The following is a 19,730-nucleotide window of genomic DNA, read 5'->3' on the forward strand; positions in this document are numbered from 1 at the left end:
CTATGAAAACAAAATGCAAACCTAGTGGAACGGAGGCAAACTAAAACCAACTGTAAAGGATCTGCCAGGCACAGCTTCGGGGTTAACTCCCTTAATTAATCAGTCAGCACCTGAATCTACATCCCTGAGACTGACTCCAGCTTCCACCACTCAGGCTGGCAGGCTTAGGAGTGGGAGAGCCTATCGCAGCCTGGCCAGACTCAGCTAGCTCCCGCCCTCTGTCTATTTATACCTGCATTTCCTGTTCCTCCTTGCTTGTTATTCTTTTTCGTGTGGTTTCCTGGCCCAGCTACAGCTCCTTCTATTTTGTTCCTGCTCCATACAGACCCTGGCTTACTGACTACTCTTCTGCTCTTCGTTTGGTACCTCGCACACTCCTGGCTTGACTCGGCTCGTTCACCACTCTGGTTGCTCACGGTGTTGCCGTGGGCAACTGCCCCTTTCCCTTGCTTGTATTCCCTTGTATGTTTGTCGTGTTTGTCGTGCACTTACTGAGTGCAGGGACCGCCGCCCAGTTGTACCCTGTCGCCTAGGGCGGGTCGTTGCAAGTAGGCAGGGACAGAGTGGCGGGTAGATTAGGGCTCACTTGTCCGTTTCCCTACCCCCCGGTCATTACACCAACTGAAACAAAAAATACCATTGAAATCAATGGTATTACTAACAGAAACAATACTTTCCGTTTGTCTTCCCGTTCATCTGTTCCACTGACGGAACAGATGAACAGAGAACCAAACGGAAGCCCAACACTGATGTGAACAAGCCCATACATTTGAACTGTAATGAAAACTAACTCTTTGATACAAAATAACATTTGTTGAAAAAAATTTATTATATTTATTTATAATACAAAATCTGTATATAAGAACACGTTACCAGCCTAAAAATAAAAAATATATTTTTACTTACTTTGCAGATTGACAAAAAAATTGTAAGAACTGAAATTGGAGTGTTGCTATGCCTGTCACACCCTAATATTGTAAGTTTCATTTATGTGCAAATACTATTATTTTTATACTGACAGTCATAAAGATGAGCACATGGCATTAAGAGCTCATTCAGACGAAGTCAATGGGTGCATGAAAACCACGCACCACACACGGATGCAAATCCGTGTGTGGTGCGTGATTTGCGCATCAATTCAATTGACAAAAATATTTAAAAAAAGATGTGCTTCGCGAGTGCATGAATAATGCATGCCACTCACAAAGCACACTGATGCATAACGCAACACGCACGGACCAGATTCACGCGCGTTTTTCACGCGCGTGAATTTGATATGCTCGTGTGAATGTAGCCTTACTCCTATGCCTTTTTATTTCTTTGTTTGTTTATTTATCTGATATGTTTTTTTGTTTAAAAATATGAATCTTATTTATATCTACGGGCTTCAAATGGATGTGAAACTAGTTTGCATCGGTCTTCATCATTTCAGTCATGATCAGATCCTTAGGCTTCCTTTATATGTCAGGACGGAAATAATTGATCCTGTGCTTTCCCATGGGAGAAGTTTTTACATTTGATGCATCAATTGTGAGGCCGGATGTCTCCCTGCGTCCAACAGAAAAACACTGCATGCAGAGTTTTTCTGTCCAGGTTTTGTGAGCCAGACCGGTTGTATCCGGCTCAGGCATACAACTAGCTAGACTTAACTGATAGTCAGAAGTTTTTTAAGCCACTCGCGATTTTCGCTGCGTTTTTCATGGCCATTTTTGGAGCTGTTTTCTATAGAGTCAAGGAAAAACGGCTACAAAAACGTCCCAAGAAGTGACCTGCACTTCTTTTTCACTGCCTTTTTTTTACATGGCCGTTTTTCAAAACGGCCCCGTAAAAAAAATGGCCATCGGAACAGAATGTCGTTTTCCGTTTGAAATCATTGGGCAGATGTTTGGAGGCGTTATGCTTCCGATTTTTCGGCCGTTTTTCGGGCGGTTACCGTCCGAAAAACGGCCGAAAATAGGCTGTGTGAACATACCCTAAGGCTTCGTTCACATCTGCGTCAGGACTCCATTCATGGGTTCCGCCTGAGCTTTCAGGGAAGCCCATGAACGAAATCCAAACTGAAACAAACAGAAACCATAGGTTTTCGTTTGCATCACCATTGATTTCAAACGGAAACCATTTGCACCGTATCCATGACCATTAAAATCAATGGTGATGCAAACGGAAACCTATTGTTTCCATTTGTTTCAGTTTGGATTATGTTCGTGGGTTCCCCTGACAGAAAGGTCTGACGGAACCCATGATATAAGCTTGATATAAGCTTTCAATCTAAGGGTATGTTCACACGGCCTATTTACGGACGTAAATCGGGCGTTTTTGCCCCGAATTACGCCCGAAAATAGCGCCTCAATAGCGCTGACAAACATCTGCCCATTGAAAGCAATGGGCAGACGTTTGTCTGTTCACACGAGGCGTATATTTACGCGCCGCTGTCAAATGACGGCGCGTAAATAGACACCCGCGTAGAAGAAGTGATGTGTCACTTCTTTGGCCGTAATTGGAGCCGCTATTCATTGACTCCAATGAATAGCAGCGCTAATTACGGCCGTAATTGACGCGGCGTTCAAGCGCCTGCACATGCCGGTACGGCTGAAATTACGGGGATGTTTTCAGGCTGAAACATCCCCGTAATTTCAGCCGTTACGGACCCCCGCCGTGTGAACATACCCTAAGGGTATGTGCACACGTAGTGACCAAAAACGTCTGAAAATCCAGAGCTGTTTTCAAGGGAAAACAGACCCTGTTTTTCAGACGTTTTTTGACCAACTCGCATTTTTCGCGGCGTTTTTCGCGCCGTTTTCGCGGCGTTTTTTACGTCCGTTTTTGGAGCTGTTTTCATTGGAGTCTATGAGAAAACAGCTCCAAAAACGTCCAAAGAAGTGTCCTGCACTTCTTTTGACGAGGCTGTATTTTTACGCGTCGTCGTTTGACAGCTGTCAAACGACGACGCGTAAATAACAGGTCGTCTGCACAGTACGTCGGCAAACCCATTCAAATGAATTGGCAGATGTTTGCCGACGTATTGGAGCCGTATTTTCAGACGTAAAACGAGGCATAATACGCCTCGTATACGTCTGAAATTTGGCCGTGTGAACATACCCTAATGTGAATAGTGGCCTCCCGACTATTCCCTGATGGCAAATCCAACATGCTCATTTATTTGTTGTGTCAGGAGAAAATCCGCTGGCAGAGGTTTCTGGCAAGAGCTTGTCTCCCTCTCCTCATTGAAATAAGTATGAACTATTGGCCAAGAGGAGAATGCATGTTTATGAGAAGGTCAAGGGAGTTGGTCATCCGTCGAACAAGTGTTCAGCCGACAGCTATATTATGTGTATGTCCAGCTTAACAGAGTGAGGGGGGATTCACAAGAGCGTGATTTTCGTGCGTGCAGGCCGCGTATATTTTTCGCGCACCACGCACAGCCCTATAGAAGTCAATGGGGCAGTTCAAACAGTGCGTGATTTGTGCGCAGCGTTTGTTCGCTGCGTACAAAACGCGACAGGTTCAATATCTCCGCGTATTTCGCGCATCACGCACCCATTGAAGTCAATGGGTGCGTGAAAACCACGCAGGTCGCACGGAAGCACTTCCGTGCGAACCGACTGAAACAGCGCACCAGCTGTCAAAAGGATGAATGTAAACAGAAAAGCACCACGTGCTTTTCTGTTTCCAAACATCCAAATGGAGTGTCTTTGAGATGAGCGAACCCGGACAATCGAACCGAACTTCACCGGGTTCGGCCAAACTCGTTTTGGCCGAACCCGGCAAAAAAATTTCCGGTACGCGACGTCAGGAGATAGTCACTGTCCAGGGTGCTGAAAGAGTTAAACTGTTTCAGCACCATGGACAGTGACTACCGATCCCAATAAACATGAACCTGTAAAAAAAAACTACGTTCTGACTTACCGATAACTCCCGGCTTCTTCCTCCAGTCTGACCTCCCAGGATGACAATTCAGTCCAAGTGACAGCTCCAGCCAATCACAGGCCAAGCACAGGCTGCAGCGGTCACATGGACTGCCGCGTCATCCAGGGAGGTGGGGCCCGATGTCAAGAGAGGCGCGTCACAAAGGACGCGTCACCAAGGCAACGGCCGGGAGGGAAGTTCTCGGTAAGTACGAACTTTTTCTTTTTTTTTAACAGGTTGCTCTATATTGTGTTCGGCATTCACTGTCGAGGGTGCTGAAAGAGTTACTGCCGATCAGTTAGCTCTTTCAGCACCTTGGACAGTGACGGGCGTCGACTAGCCTCATCTCTATGATGGCGGCTGCGCGAAAATCACGCAGCCGCGCATCATACACGGATGACACACGCAGCTGTCAAATATTTTTTGCGCGCGCAAAACGCAGCGTTGTTTGCGCGCGCAAAAACGCAACGTTCGTCTGAATCTGCCCTGGTACAAACCAGCCAAGACTTAAATGTTCAAACACGGACACGTAGGCTATGTTCACTCTGACCTTATTGCCAACGTATCAAGGTTTCTGGTATTTTTTTACGGCAAGAATGGGGTCAGTCAGGATTCACATAAATACATTTAAAGCTATATCCAGCATGACTGTCATAGCTTCTTTAAACAAAAGTCATGACACTTGTGTGAACACAGCCTAAAAGAGTTTCTTCAATTCCTTTATTTGTTATAACAATATGTTAATTTTACCAGCTGACATGAGGAAAGCCTGATCTCCTCTCTTAGGGTATGTTCACACGGCCAAATTTCAAACGTATACGAGGCGTATTATGCCTCGTTTTACGTCTGAAAATATGGCTACAATACGTCGGCAAACATCTGCCCATTCATTTGAATGGGTTTGCCGACGTACTGTGCAGACGACCTGTTATTTACGAGTCGTCGTTTGACAGCTGTCAAACGACGACCCGTAAATTTACTGCCTCGGCAAAGAAGTGCAGGGCACTTCTTTGCCACGTAATTTGAGCCGTTCTTCATTGAAATCAATGAAGCACGGCTCAAGGTTTACGAGCGTCTCAGATGCCTCGTAAATTACGAGGAGGAGCTTTTACGTGTGAAACGAGGCAGCTGTTAACAGCCTGTCTTTTCACACGTAACTGCCTCTCAGCGTGTGAACATACCCTTAGCAAAGTAGCTGATTCACTCTTGGGGTATGTTCACACGGCCAAATTTCAGACGTATACGAGGCGTATTATGCCTCGTTTTACGTCTGAAAATACGGCTCCAATACGTCGGCAAACATCTGCCCATTCATTTGAATGGGTTTGTCGACGTACTGTGCAGACGACCTGTTATTTACGCGTAGTCGTTTGACAGCTGTCAAACGACGACTCGTAAAAATACAGCCTCGTCAAAAGAAGTGCAGGACACTTCTTTCAGACGTTTTTGGAGCTGTTTTCTCATAGACTCCAATGAAAACAGCTCAAAAACGGACGTAAAAAACGCCGCGAAAACGGCGCGAAAAACGCCGCGAAAAATGCGAGTTGGTTAAAAAATCATCTGAAAAGCAGGGTCTGTTTTCCCTTGAAAACAGCTCTGGATTTTCAGACGTTTTTGTTGACTACGTGTGAACATACCCTTGTGGTGGAGCACCTACCATTTGATACAGATAGGATGTCAGTGCAGACTAAGGGTATGTTCACACGGCGGGGGTCCGTAACGGCTGAAATTACGGGGATGTTTCAGCCTGAAAACATCCCCGTAATTTCAGCCGTACCGGCATGTGCAGGCGCTTGAACGCCGCGTCAATTACGGCCGTAATTAGCGCTGCTATTCATTGGAGTCAATGAATAGCGGCTCCAATTACGGCCAAAGAAGTGACAGGTCACTTCTTCTACGCGGGCGTCTATTTACGCGCCGTCATTTGACAGCGGCGCGTAAATATACGCCTCGTGTGAACAGACAAACGTCTGCCCATTGCTTTCAATGGGCAGATGTTTGTCAGCGCTATTGAGGCGCTATTTTCAGACGTAATTCGGGGCCAAAACGCCCGAATTACGTCCGTAAATAGGCCGTGTGAACATACCCTTAGGGTATGTTCACACGTAGTCAACAAAAACGTCTGAAAATCCAGAGCTGTTTTCAAGGGAAAATTACCATGATCTCAAGACTGACTTGGGTAGACAGTTGCTCATCTCAAATCACATGTCACATGTCACAGCTGACATCGTGCTCTAACGGCCAGGACCGGAGCTAGGCTCCAATCCGGCCGATTAAGTGATTAGATCGCACCCTATGGTTGCTAATGACAACCATAGGCACCCGCGGGTGTTCCGATGGTTGCTATGGCAACCATAGCCTAACAATCGCTTCCTAGTACAGAAGCCTATTAGGCCCCGATGGGAGGCGAAGCTTAATAGGCTTGCTGTCAGTGAATAGCTGACAGCTCTAATACACTGCACTATGTAGGTAGTGCAGTGTATTAGAATAGCGATCACGGCTTAATGCTTTCAAGTTCCCTAGTGGGACACAAAAAAAGTTAAAACAAGTTAATAAAAATGTTGTAAAAAAGTTTAAAAAATATAAGTTTCATGAAAAAAATAAGTTTCAAAAAACACTATAACAGCCTTTTTTCCTATAATAAGTCTTTTATTATAGAAAAAACAAAAAAACATAAAAAAGTACACATGTGGTATCCCCGCGTCCGTTACGACCCAAACTATAAAAATATCATGCTATTTTACCTGTACGGTGAACACCGTAAAAAAAATTTAATAAAAAACGATTCCACTATTTCGCTGTTTGTTAGTCACTACTCCTCGCAAAACAGAATAGATAAAGGGATCTAAAAGTTGCATGTACCCCAAAATTATACCATTAAAAACTGCAGCCCGTCCTGCAAAAAACAAGCCCTCCCGCAGCTTTTTTGACGGAAAAATAAAAAAGTTATGGCTCTCAGAATATGGTGACACAAAAAATTTATTATTTTAAACAAAAGTGATTTTATTGTGCAGACGCTGCAAAGCATAAGAGAAACTATATACGGTATCGCCGTAATCGTACCGACCCGCAGAATAAAGTAAAATTGTTATTCATAGCGCATGGCGAACGCCGTAAATTTTTTTTTAGAAAAAACATCAGAATTGCAGGTTTTTGGTCACCTTGCTTGCCAAGAAAAAAGAAATACAAAGTGATCAAAAAATCACATGTACCCCAAAATGGTACCAATGAAAAACTACAGATTGTCCCGCAAGATATATGCCCTCACCCAGCTCCGGTGGAGAAAAAAAAAAGTTCTGGCTCTCAGAATATGGGGATGCAAAATGTGCAGAGCGTTCCAAAAGCGGATAAGATCTGGCACCATTTATCAGTGCTACACCGGCCACATATCTATGAATTATTATTTATTTACCCCATTATAAAAACCCTCTTATTATGCCCCTGATGTACTCCGCACAGGTGACATATGCCCCCACATCATAAACTGAAATACCAACAAAACCCCAAACAAAACTACCACTAAGCAAAATCTGCGCTCCAAAAGCCAAATGGCGCTCCCTCCCTTCTGAGCCCTGCAGCGTGCCCAGTTTACGTCCACATATATGGCATCGCCATACCCGGGAGAACCCACTTAACAGTTTGAGGTATTTGTCTTCAGTGGCATGAACTGGGCACAAAATTTTGTGCACTAAAATGGCATATACCTGTGGAAATTAGCAATTTTCACTTTGCACCATCCACTGAGCATTCATTTCTAATAGAAAAAAAAAACCTGTGTGGTCAAAATGCTCACTACACCCCCCCCCCCCCCCCCCACTACTTGGGGGTTTGTTTTACTATTTGACCCCAGAGCCCTGCCATTGAGGGCTAATGCTGCGAAAATCACCAAAATAGGTCTCACTTGCGCCTTTCAATCCTAAGCCCTGTCATATGTCCAGGCAAATGATAAATGCCTTGAGGGGTGTAGTTTACAAAATGGGGTCACTTCTCAGGGTTTTACACTCTACTCTGGTACCTAAGGGAGCTCTACAAATGCGACATGGCGCCCATACACCAGTCCAGCAAAATCTGTGCTCTAAAAGCCACATGGCACTCCTTCCATTTTTAGCTCTGCCATTTTTAGCAGTTTAGGGCCACACATGGGGTATTGCCGTACTCGGGAGAAATTGGGTAACAAATTATGTGTTGTTTTTTCTCCTATTACCCCTTGTGGAAAAAAAATTGGGTGCAAAACTACATATTTTTGGGAAAAGACAAAATTTTCATTTTCACTGCCTCATTCTAATACAATCTATGAAACACCTGTTGGATCAAAATGCTCAGTACACCCCTAGATGATTACCCTGAGGGGTATAGTTTCCAAAATGGAGTCACTTTTTAGGGGTTTCTACTGTACGGGTACATCAGGGGCTCTGCAAATGCGACATGGCGCCAAAAAAACAATCAACCAAAATCTACCTGCCAAGTAGCACTCCTGCCATTCTGAGCCCTGTGGTGTATCCAAGCAGCAGTTTATGACCACATGTGGGGTATTAGGGCATGACCACACATGGCGGAATTCCTCCGCAACTGTCCGCATCAATGCCGCACAGAATCTGCGTTGCAGATTCTGCAGCGGATCTGCACAAAATGTGCAGAAAATTGATGCGGACTGGCCGCTGCGGACTGCAGGAAAAGTGCTTCTCTTCTCCCTATTCAGTGCAGGATAGAGAGAAGGGACAGCACTTTCCCTAGTGAAAGTCAAAGAAATTCATACTTACCGCCCGTTGTCTTGGTGACGCGTCCCTCTTTCGGCATCCGGCCCGACCTCCCTGGATGACGCTCCAGTCCATGTGACCGCTGCAGCCTGTGCTTGGCCTGTGATTGGCTGCAGCCGTCACTTACACTGAAACGTCATCCTGGGAGGCCGGACTGGAGACAGACGCAGGGAGTTCTCGGTAAGTATGAACTTATATGTTTTTTTACAGATACATGTATATTGAGATCGGTAGTCACTGTCCCGGGTGCAGAAACAGTTACTGCCGATCGCGTAACTCTTTCAGCACCCTGGACAGTGACTATTTACAGACGTCTCCTAGCAACGCTCCCGTCATTACGGGAGCCCCATTGACTTCCTCAGTCTGGCTGTAGACCTAGAAATACATAGGTCCAGCCAGAATGAAGAAATGTCATGGTAGTAAAAACAATACGCTCCGCAGCACACATAAGATCTGCGGACTTCATTGCGGAATTTTGACTCTCCATTGAAGTCAATGGAGAAATTCCGCCATGAGTCCGCAACCAGTCCGCCACTGCTCCGCAACAGACAGAGCATGCTGCGGACACCAAATTCCGCTCCGCAGCCTATGCTCCGCAGCGGAATTGTACGCATCGTGTAAACGAACACTGCTAAATTAAAGTGAAAGTCAATGGAGAAACGGCTCCGCTGCGGATTAACGCTGCGGAGTGTCCGCAGCGGAATTTAAGTGAAATTCCGCTATGTGTGAACCCGCCCTTACTGTACTCGGGAGAAATTGGTTTACAATTGTTGGGGCGCTTTTTCTCCTTTATTCCTTGTGAAAATGAAAAAAATACAACATTTTAGTGGAAAGAATGTAGATTTTCATTTTCACTGCATAATTCCAATAATTCAGCAAAAAAACTGTGGGGTCAAAATGCTCACTATACCGCTAGATAAATTCCACGAGGGGTATAGTTTCCCAAATGGGGTCACTTTTGCCGGGTTTGCACTATTTTTTCTTTGGCTTTGCAAATGTGACATGGGGCCGCAAACCATTCCAGCAAAACTTGAGCTCCAAAAGTTAAATGGCGCTCCGTCCTTTCCAACTTCCGCCATGTGTCCAAACAGCAGTTTATTACCAGTATTGCTGTGCTCAGAAGAGTTTGCTTTACAAATATTGGAGTGTTTTTTCTCCTTTATCTATTGCAAAAATGAAAAAATCTGAGCTAAAACTACATTTTATTTGGAAAAAATTTAGATTTTCAATTTCACGGCATAATTCCCATAAATTCAGCAAAAAACGTGTAGGGTCAAAATGCTAACTATACCCCTAGAAAAATTCCTTGAGGGGTGTAGTTTCCAAAATGGGGTCACTTTTGGGGAGTTTCCACTGTTATGGTCCCTCCAGGGCTTTGCAAACACGACATGGCACCGAAAACCAATCCAGCAAAATCTGCGCTCCAAAATCCCAATAGCCCTCGTTCCCTTCTGAGCCCTGCTATGGGTCCAAACAGCAGTTTATTACCACATATGGGGTATTGCCGTAATCGGGAGAAATTGCTTTACAAATGTTGGGGTGCTTTTTCTCCTTTATTCCTTGTAAAAACTAAAACATCGTATCTTTTTTCCGAAAAAAAAGTAGGTTTTCATTTTCACAGACCAGTTCCAATAAATTTAGCAAAAAACCTGTGGGCTAAAAATGTTAACTATACCTCTTGAAAAATTCCTTGAGGGGTGTAGTTTCCAAAATGGGGTCACTTTTGGGGGGTTTCCACGGTTTTGGCACAAGACCTCTTCAAACCTGACATGGTGCCTAAAATATATTCTAATAAAATAGAGGCCCCAAAATCCACCAGGTGCTCCTTTGCTTCGGAGGCCTGTGTTTCAGTCCATTAGTGCACTAGAGCCACATGTGGGATATTTCTAAAAACTTCAGAATCTGGGCGATAAGTATTGAGTTGTGTTTCTCTCGTAAACGCTTCTGTGTTATAGAAAAAATTTATTACAAATGAATTTCATAAAAACAAATTTACATTTCTAAATTTCACCTCTACTTTGCTTTATTTCCTGTGAAATGCCTAAAGGGTTAAAATGATTTCTGAATGCTATTTTGAATCCTTTGAGGCATGCAGTTTTTAAAATGTGGTGATTTATGGGGACTTTCTAATATATAAGGCCCTCAAAGCCACTTCAGAACTGAACTGGTCCCTGAAAAAATAGCCTTTTGAAATTTTCTTGAAAATGCGAGAAATTCTAGCTAAAGTTCTAAGCCTTGTAACGTCCTAGAAAAATAAAAGGATGTTCAAAAAACTATGCAAACATAAAGTAGACATATAGGAAATGTTAACTAGTAAATATTTTGTGTGATATTACTATCTGTTTTACAAGCAGATACATTACAATTTAGAAAAATGCAGATTTTTGCAAATGTTCTCAAAATGTTGGTGTTTTTTACAAATAAATATTAAATTTAACGACAAAATTTTTTCAGTATCATAAAGTACAACATGTCACGAGAAAACAATCTCAGAATCACTTGGATAGGCAAAAGCATTCTGGAGTTATTACCACATAAAGTAACACATGTCAGATTTGCAAAAATCGTCTGTGTCCACAAGGCCAAAACAGGCTTAGACACTAAGGGGTTAAACAGCACTCTGCTTATAGGAGTTCTGTGGCACTTAAATGTTGATGGCTTATCCTTCAGATAGGAAACCAATGCTTATTTGGTGGAGGTGCAATCTTTAGAACCTGCACCGATCAGCACAATGAAGGGACTGCCGTTCTCCTACAAGCGCTGCGTCTTCTTCATTGTTTACGCAGACACAGTCACTTGTCCCTACTGCCAGCTGTGACTGGAACTGCAGCTCGTCCCATTCATTGTGCTGATTGACAGGGATCCCGGAGGTCAGACCCCAAAAATCAATAAATGATGACTTATCCTAAGTTAATGTCCTGGAAACCCCTTTAACAATCAGCAGGTCTAAAATGGAAGTTCAAAAATGGATGAGCTCCCTAAGCTTATTTACAATTTGTTTCTGCATTTATCTGTTTTTGCTAATTTTTTTATGTGTTTGCAAATGTTTTACAATGTACAGAGCCATAGAAGATGATACTGATATATAAATAATAATAATAATAATTTACCTTTTAATTCAGCATTTGTCTCGTAAAGGAAAACTAACCAGAATAACTACACATAAACAAAAAATTTTTTTGTTTTAGATTAAACTTAAAGAAATCTTTGAGACCCCATCTGAAATTCTTCTGATTCTAGAACTGGTAACAGGAGGAGAATTGTTTGACAGGTACATATTCAATGCTTGAAAAAGAATGCATGGAGTCTACATTAGAAATAATAGGTCCTATCCACAGCCCAATAAAGCTAGAATGTCATAGAAAATTATTTAAATCAACTTTACACGGTTACAATATTACACTGTCCTACATCCAACATTCTGATCCCCTGCTCTGTGGTAATGAGTTTCGACATTTTCTTTCCCACTCAACAAGTATGATTGACACATTTTAACATGCATCTGTGTTGACAAAGGTAAGGGTATGTTCACACCGCCTATTTGAGTCTGTTTTTCGGGCCGTAAACGGGCGAAAAATCGGAAGCAGAACGCCTCCAAACATCTTCCCATTGAAATCCATGGGAAAAACGGCATTCTGTTCCGATGTGCCGTTTTTTTACGCGGCCGTTTTGAAAAACGGCCACATAAAAAAATGGCCGTGAAAAAGAAGTGCAGGACACCTCTTGGGACGTTTTTGGAGCTATTTTTCATAGACCCTATTGAAAAAAGCTCCAAAAACGGGCGTAAAAAACGCAGCGAAAATCGAGTGGCTTCAAAAACGTCCGAAAATCAGGAGCTTTTTTCCCTTGAAAACAGCTCCATATTTTCAGATGTTTTTGAGTTTGCGTGTGACCATACCCTGAGATGGTAGGCAGGGTAGCTGGCACCTGTAGAACAGATGAGAAGGGGAAGCAATTTATGAATTAAAACAAAAACAATACTTTTTAAATTTTTACTCTTTACGTCTTTACATTTCTTTGAATTACTAATTGGATGCTGTGTCTGAGCTCCTGATCATGCTGTATGTACCGGGGACAGATGACCGCTTCCCTTTAGTGCATTGACTGTCCTACAGGTATAGACTTTGTCTGTATGACAGGTGCCCACTGTAACTCATCAGCGCTTCCTGTAGAGTAAGAGATTCTCAATCAGCAGTGTATGTATATGTATGTATGGCAGTAAGCGGTTCTGTGTGGATTACAGGCGTCTCAACGTCTGCACAGTGCGGGACACTTGCCTGCTGCGTCGTACTGTGCAAAAGTATTAGGCAGTTGTGAAAAAATGCTGAAAAGTAAGAATGCTTTCAAAACCCCCTTTGACTTCAAAACAGCATTAATTCTTCTACGTACACTTGCACAGTTTTTGAAGGAACTCGGCGGGGAGGTTGTTCCAAACATCTTGGAGAACTAACCACAGATCTTCTATGGATGTAGGCTTCCTGAAATCCTTCTATATGTTCAATGTAAACCCAGACAGACTCATTGATGTTGAGATCAGGGCTCTGTGGCGGCCATATCATCACTTCCAGGGTTACTTGTTCTTTTTTACGCTGAAGATAATTCTTAATGACATTGGGTGTATGTTTAGGGTCGTTGTCCTGCTGAAGACGCAATAAATCCTGACCAAATCCCCATTTGCTGAAATGCATCCCCAAACTTGCAAGGAACCTCCACCATGCTTTACTTGCCTGCAGACACTCATTATTGTACCGCTCTCCAAGCCCTTCGGAGAACAAACTGCCTTCTGTTACAGCCAAATATTTCAAATTTTGACTCATCAGTCCAGAGCATCTGCTGCCATTTTTCTACACCCAAGTTCCTATGTTTTTGTGCATAGTTGAGTTGCTTGGATTCACTGGTGTGATATATGAGTAAAATATAACATTTATTTATAACTCTCTAAAAACAGGGGTACAATCACCACTGTGAAAAAGCCCCACCGTGTGTATAAAAACATATTAAATAATAAACTCTGAGTTCTAATTCAATTGTGAACCTACTATAGCTCAGTGTTCAACAAGAATATCAATACGGAATCAGCATTTGAAAAATGGGCATAACAATAGTCTTGACCCTAATTCACACTAGAGTCCGTGATAACCGCACCGGAAGCTCCTAGTGTTGAGGTATACAAACAATGCTAGTGTTCCCAATGCTAAACAATTCCTATTCACAACCGACCCCAGTTGAGTTGCTTGGCCTTGTTTCCACGTCGAAGGTATGGCTTTTTGGCTGCAATTCTTCCATGAAGACCACTTCTGCCAGACTTCTCCGAACAGTAGATGGTTGTACCTGGGTCCCATTGGTTTCTGCCAGTTCTGAGCTGATGGTAGTGCTGGACATCTTATGATTTAGAAGGGACGTAAGCGTGATGTGTCTTTGATCTACTTCACTAAGTTTTCTTGGCCGACCACTGCGTCTACGGTCCTCAATGTTGCCCGTTTCTTTGTGCTTCTTCAAAAGAGCTTGAACTGCACATCTTGAAAGCCCAGTCTGCTTTGAAATCTTTGCCTGGGAGAGACCTTGCTGTATAACTACCTTGTGTCTTGCTGCTGTGCTCAGTCTTGACATTGTGGACCTGTAACATGAAACAGTCTTCCAAAACCTCACCTTTGTATCAGTTTGGCTGTTCCTCATCGAGTTTTAAGACTCCTACCCAGCTGTTTCTGTTACAGTAAGGCTATGTTCACACGGGGTATTTTGCCGAGTTTTTTGACGCGGAAACCGCGTCGCAAAACTCGGCAAAAACGCCCCGAGAACGCCTCCCATTGATTTCAATGGGAGGCGTCGGCGTCTTTTTCACGCGAGCAGTAAAACTGCCTCACGGGAAAAAGAAGCGACATGCCCTATCTTCAGGCGCTTCCGCCTTTGACCTCCCATTGACTTCAATGGGAGGCAGGAGAAAGCGTATTTCTCGCTGTTTTATGCCCGCGGCGCTCAATGGCCGCGGGCGAAAAACGGCGCGATAATTGCCGCGAAAATCGGCGTGCAGGGAGAGGAATACCTGCCTCAAAGTTCCAAACGGAATTTTGAGGCAGATATTCCTCCCCCAAAATACTCCGTGTGAACATAGCCTTAATGTCTATGTTTCAACCTACATATGAAAATAGTTAATCATACACCTGACTTTAATCCTACCAAATCCATGACTTTGTGCAAGTGTACCTAGAAGAATTGATGCTGTTTTGAAGGAAAAGGATGGTCACACCAAATATTGATTAGAACTATATTTCTCTTCTGTTCATTCACTTTCTATTTTGTTAACTGATAAAAAAAACTAATAACACTTCTATTTTTGAAAGCATTTTTACTTTGCAGCATTTTTCCACAACTGCCTAAAACTTTTGTACAGTGATATATATATATATATATATATATATATATATATATATATATATACACATACTGTATATATTGAAACCAACCACTGAGAGAGCATATTATTATGTATCACTTTGATGTACCAATGCAGAATTTTAAGTCTTTTGCTGCCAGGACTGTTTTCACACTTTTGATATACATAAATAAAACCTTAATATTAAAATAGAAAAAATCATATACCCTAAGGGTATGTGCACACACACTAATTACGTCCGTAATTGACGGACGTATTTTGGCCGCAAGTCCCGGACCGAACACAGTGCAGGGAGCCGGGCTCCTAGCATCATACTTATGTACGATGCTAGAAGTCCCTGCCTCGCTGCAGGACAACTGTCCCGTACTGTAAACATGATTATACTACGGGACAGTTGTCCTGCAGCAAGGCAGGGACTCCTAGCGTCGTACATAAGTATAATGCTAGGAGCCCGGCTCCTTGCACTGTGTTCGGTCCGGGACTTGCGGCCGAAATACGTCCGTCAATTACGGACGTAATTAGTGTGTGTGCACATACCCTATTACCCATATATTTTCTGAAAGTTGACACCTGAGACATTGTGAAAATGACACCCAGCACTTTATACTCATTAGAACCTTCATGCAATTTTGCATTATAGTGAAAACCTTTTTTAAATAAATAAATAAAAAAAATTCATAAAAATTCAGGTTTGTGGCTAAAAGTCCAACTCAATTAGAGTCTTGGATGCACAACACCCCTAAAAATAAAAGTCCATGATGTGCAGAGTTCATACATTCCACTTGCCCATGTCTACATGACCATTGTTCACTCTAAGGGTATGTACACACAGGGTGAATTCGCTGCGCAAAAGTATGCAGCGTATCAGTCCTAGAACACCGCAGGTCAACTTATGAAAGTTTTCTCATTGGATTTTTGCCATAGCGCATACATTTGTTCTCCACATATGTCCCCCAAGTTACTTCCCCAACAGGCACAAAGGTTACCTCTCCGAGGGACATCACCCAGTCTATTGAGGAGCTCTAATCTCTATACCAGCTAGAACCACATAGACCACCCACTCGCGTAGACATACACAACTACATCTCCTCATCGGGTCTTCCACAATTTTCTGTGGAAACCTGTTCTTCACTAGACCACCCAATCTCACCTGAGGAGCTTTCGATGGCTTTGAAGGACACCACATCAGAAAAAGCTCCAGGCCCCGATGGATTGAAAGTTAGCTATTACAAAATGTTTATTGACCAGCTTACGGACCATTTTCTGACAGTTTTTAATGCAGTGGCATCGGGCAGCTCAATTTCCTCAGACTCCTTAAAAGCTACTTATAACGGTTCTCACCGGTTAGTTTGTGGATCCTCGGTATCGTTTGGGAGATGGTGCTTGGAACTGAAGCAATGCTTGGCACAGCGGGTAGAGGCGGTCGGATGGAAAGGCAGAAGTCAGGACAGGCAGCAGATGTCGTAATGGGTAAGGAAGCAATAGGTCAAGGCAGGCGGCAGGCAAGGATAGTCAAGTTCAGGCAGAGGTCAGCAACGGGAAATCCAGACAAAGGCAGAAGGGAAGGAAACAGAGAACCAGGGCACAGGGAAACTCATGGGGAACTTGGTTGAACAAGCACGGATGAAAGGAAGGAGGAACCTTAAATAGGAAGTCTTTTGAATTAAGGCGCGTGCTGGCCCTTTAAGGCAGAATGAGTCAACGCGCGCGCCCTCTAGTGACTGCAGCCGCACATCGAGGATGACGGCCACGGAGGGAGGTAAGGGATGCACTTACCTGACGCCGCCCAGGGCCAGCAGAGCGTCCGGATCTGGTGAGTGGAGGTCGGGATGAGCAGGAGCTAATGGAGGGCGCAGGAACCAGAGCAGAGGCCATGGGGAAGACGGGGAACGGCGCGGCAGCCGTTACAGTACCCCCCCCCCTTTACGCCCCCTCTTTTTTGTCTTGCTAGGAAACCTTCGTTCAAAGTCCTTGATGAGAGCTGGGGCGTTGACATTCTCCATGGGCTCCCATGATCTCTCCTCAGGACCATAATCTTTCCAGTCCACTAGGTGCAATAATCTCCCCCGTGTTTGTTTGACATCCAGGATCTCTTTCATTTCAAATTTGACATCAGCCGCAGGAGCAGGATGGACAGGATTTTTTTTTTAAAATCGGTTGAGTATAGTGAGTTTCAGCAGAGAAATGTGGAAGGAATCAGAGACTGAGGAAGGCGAAGTCTGAAAGTTACTGGATTGATTTGTTTAGTTATCTCATAGGGACACAGAAACCGAGGAGCTAGCTTGTAACAAGGGGTCTTCAGACGTATGTACCGGGTGGACAGCCAGACTTTATCCCCAGGAAGGAGCTGCGGCGGTATCCTGCGTCTTTTATCTGCGTCTTTCTTAAACCTGGCTACAGCTTTGTGGATGGAATCCTTGGCATTTTGCAATTTCCATACAAAGTCGCGGTGGACCGTGTTAGCAGCTGGAACCTCAGAAGGCGCAGAAACTGGTAGGGGAATTCCTGGGTGCTGGCCATAAACCAAGAAGAAAGGAGAAGAGCGGGTAGATTCCCCCGTATGGTTGTTGTAGGCAAATTCGGCCCATGGAAGTAGACTTGCCCAGTCGTCTTGTCGTGGAGACACGAAATTCCCGAGGAAACTTTCAAGTATTTGGTTTATCCGCTCTACTTGACCATTGCATTGAGGATGGTACGCGGAAGAGAAGTCTAGTTTGACCTCCAGCAGTTTGCACAAGGCTCTCTAGAACTTGGATGTGAACTGAACTCCTCTGTCAGAAACAATATGCTTAAAAAGACCGTGAAGGCGAAAGATGTGCTTGATAAACAGCGTTGCCAGTCGTGAAGATGACGGAAGGCCTGAGAGGGGTCTGAAGTGCGCCATCTTAGAAAAGTGATCCACTACAACCCAGATCACGGTACACCCAGCAGGACTAGGCAGATCAGTGATGAAGTCCATGGCAATGTGCGACCAGGGAGAGTCAGGCATGGGTAGAGGATGCAAAAGGCCAGCAGGTCTTAAATGGGAGACTTTATTCTGAGAGCAGGTGGAGCAGGCTGAAACAAAGTCTTTACTGTCTTGGGACATGGAAGGCCACCAGTACTGATGGACAATCAAATTGTTAAGGATCTGCAAGGCACAGCTTCTGTATCCACGCCTATGGGTAATCAGTCTGCACCTGCTTCTATGTCTGTGAGACTGACTCCATCTTCCACCACTCAGGATGGCAGGCTTAGGAGTGGGAGAGCCTATCACAGCCTGGCCAGACGGAGCTAGCTCCCGCCCTCTGTCTATTTATACCTGCCTTTCCTGTTCCTCCTTGCTTGTGATTCTTCTCTGTTGGTTTCCTGGCCCTGCTGCAGCTTCTTGAACTACTTGTCCCTGCTTCGTATTGACCCTGGCTTACTGACCACTCTTCTGCTCTGGGTTTGATACCTCGCACACTTCTGGTTTGAATCGGCTTGTTCACTACTCTCCTGCTCTGCATTTGGCACCTCGTACTCTCCTGGTTTGACTCTGTGTTTCCTTGTCTGTGGTCTGTCGTGCACTTATTGAGTCTAGGGACCATCGCCCAGTTGTACCCCGTCGCCTAGGGCGGGTTGTTGCAAGTAGGCAGGGACTGAGTGGCGGGTAGATTAGAATTACACAAAAAAAGGTTGCCTGCAAGCAACCAAGCCCAATTTCAGGACAGGCACCCTCAGATCTGTCATCTTACACATCTATATTAGGATCTCTTTCATTCCGCGCCGCCATTAGCCCCGTGTACCCCTGAGGACGCTACTTGGTAGCGAAACATGTCGGGGGGGCTGCTAAGATTTTAAACACTCACCGCTGACCGGACTTACTGTCATACATTAGTTACTTTAATAATCTAACTGGCTAGGGAAGATACTAGTGCTCCTATGTCAATTACTACATGTGCCTGTTAACACAGGGAACATATGTTTACGTCCGGCCATCAGGTAGTGATAATTTTAACCCATTGTTTGTGGTCTGTCTAGCTATACGTAGCTGAATAAAGGTTATTTATTTTACTACATTTTTGGTAGTTGGGAAATTGAGCTTTGTTGCTTGCAGGCAACCTTTTTTTGTGTAATTGTATATTGTGCCCGCCAACTACCAGGGGTCATATCCTTGTATTGTTCTATAACGCGGGTAGATTAGGGCTCACTTGTCTGTTTCCCTATCCCTGTCATTACATAATCACAAGCCCATATACCTACTCTACCCTGGTCGCTCACCCCACTATGGACCCCCTTGAGACCCTGGTTCAGCAAATGCAGGGTCTCTCCCTACAGGTCCAGGCCCTGGCTCAGAGGGTCAACCAGCCTGATGCTACCATGGTAGTGCCCCTCACCTCACCTCTTGAACCCCACCTCAAGTTGCCTGACCGGTTCTCAGGGGACCGGAAGACTTTTCTCTCCTTTCGGGAGAGTTTTAGGCTCTATTTTTGTTTAAAGCCCCACTCCTCAGGTTCTGAGAGCAAGTGGGTGGGTATAATTATGTCCCGGCTCCAGGAAGGGCCACAAGAATGGGCCTTCTCCTTGGCTCCTGACGCCCCTGAACTTTCCTCCGTTGATCTTTTCTTTTCTGCTCTCGGACTCATTTATGACGAGACTGACAGGACTGCCTTTGCCGAGAGTCAGCTGGTGACCTTTACGTCAGGGTAAGA

The 19,730-nt window shown here is 44.3% G+C and overlaps 1 protein-coding gene across 1 annotated transcript in view; it reads left to right on the forward strand.

Moving 5' to 3' along the window:
• Positions 1 to 19,730, forward strand: part of LOC142647748 (calcium/calmodulin-dependent protein kinase type IV-like) — a 92,693-nt gene that overhangs the window by 12,855 nt on the left and 60,108 nt on the right. The window contains exons 4-5 of the mRNA XM_075825388.1: positions 914 to 976; positions 11,852 to 11,934. Of these exons, the coding sequence (XP_075681503.1) occupies positions 914 to 976; positions 11,852 to 11,934 (146 nt within the window). The remainder of the gene's footprint in view (positions 1 to 913; positions 977 to 11,851; positions 11,935 to 19,730) is intronic.

The sequence above is a fragment of the Rhinoderma darwinii genome, chromosome 1 (genome assembly GCF_050947455.1).
Source record: "Rhinoderma darwinii isolate aRhiDar2 chromosome 1, aRhiDar2.hap1, whole genome shotgun sequence".
Lineage (NCBI taxonomy): Eukaryota > Metazoa > Chordata > Amphibia > Anura > Rhinodermatidae > Rhinoderma > Rhinoderma darwinii.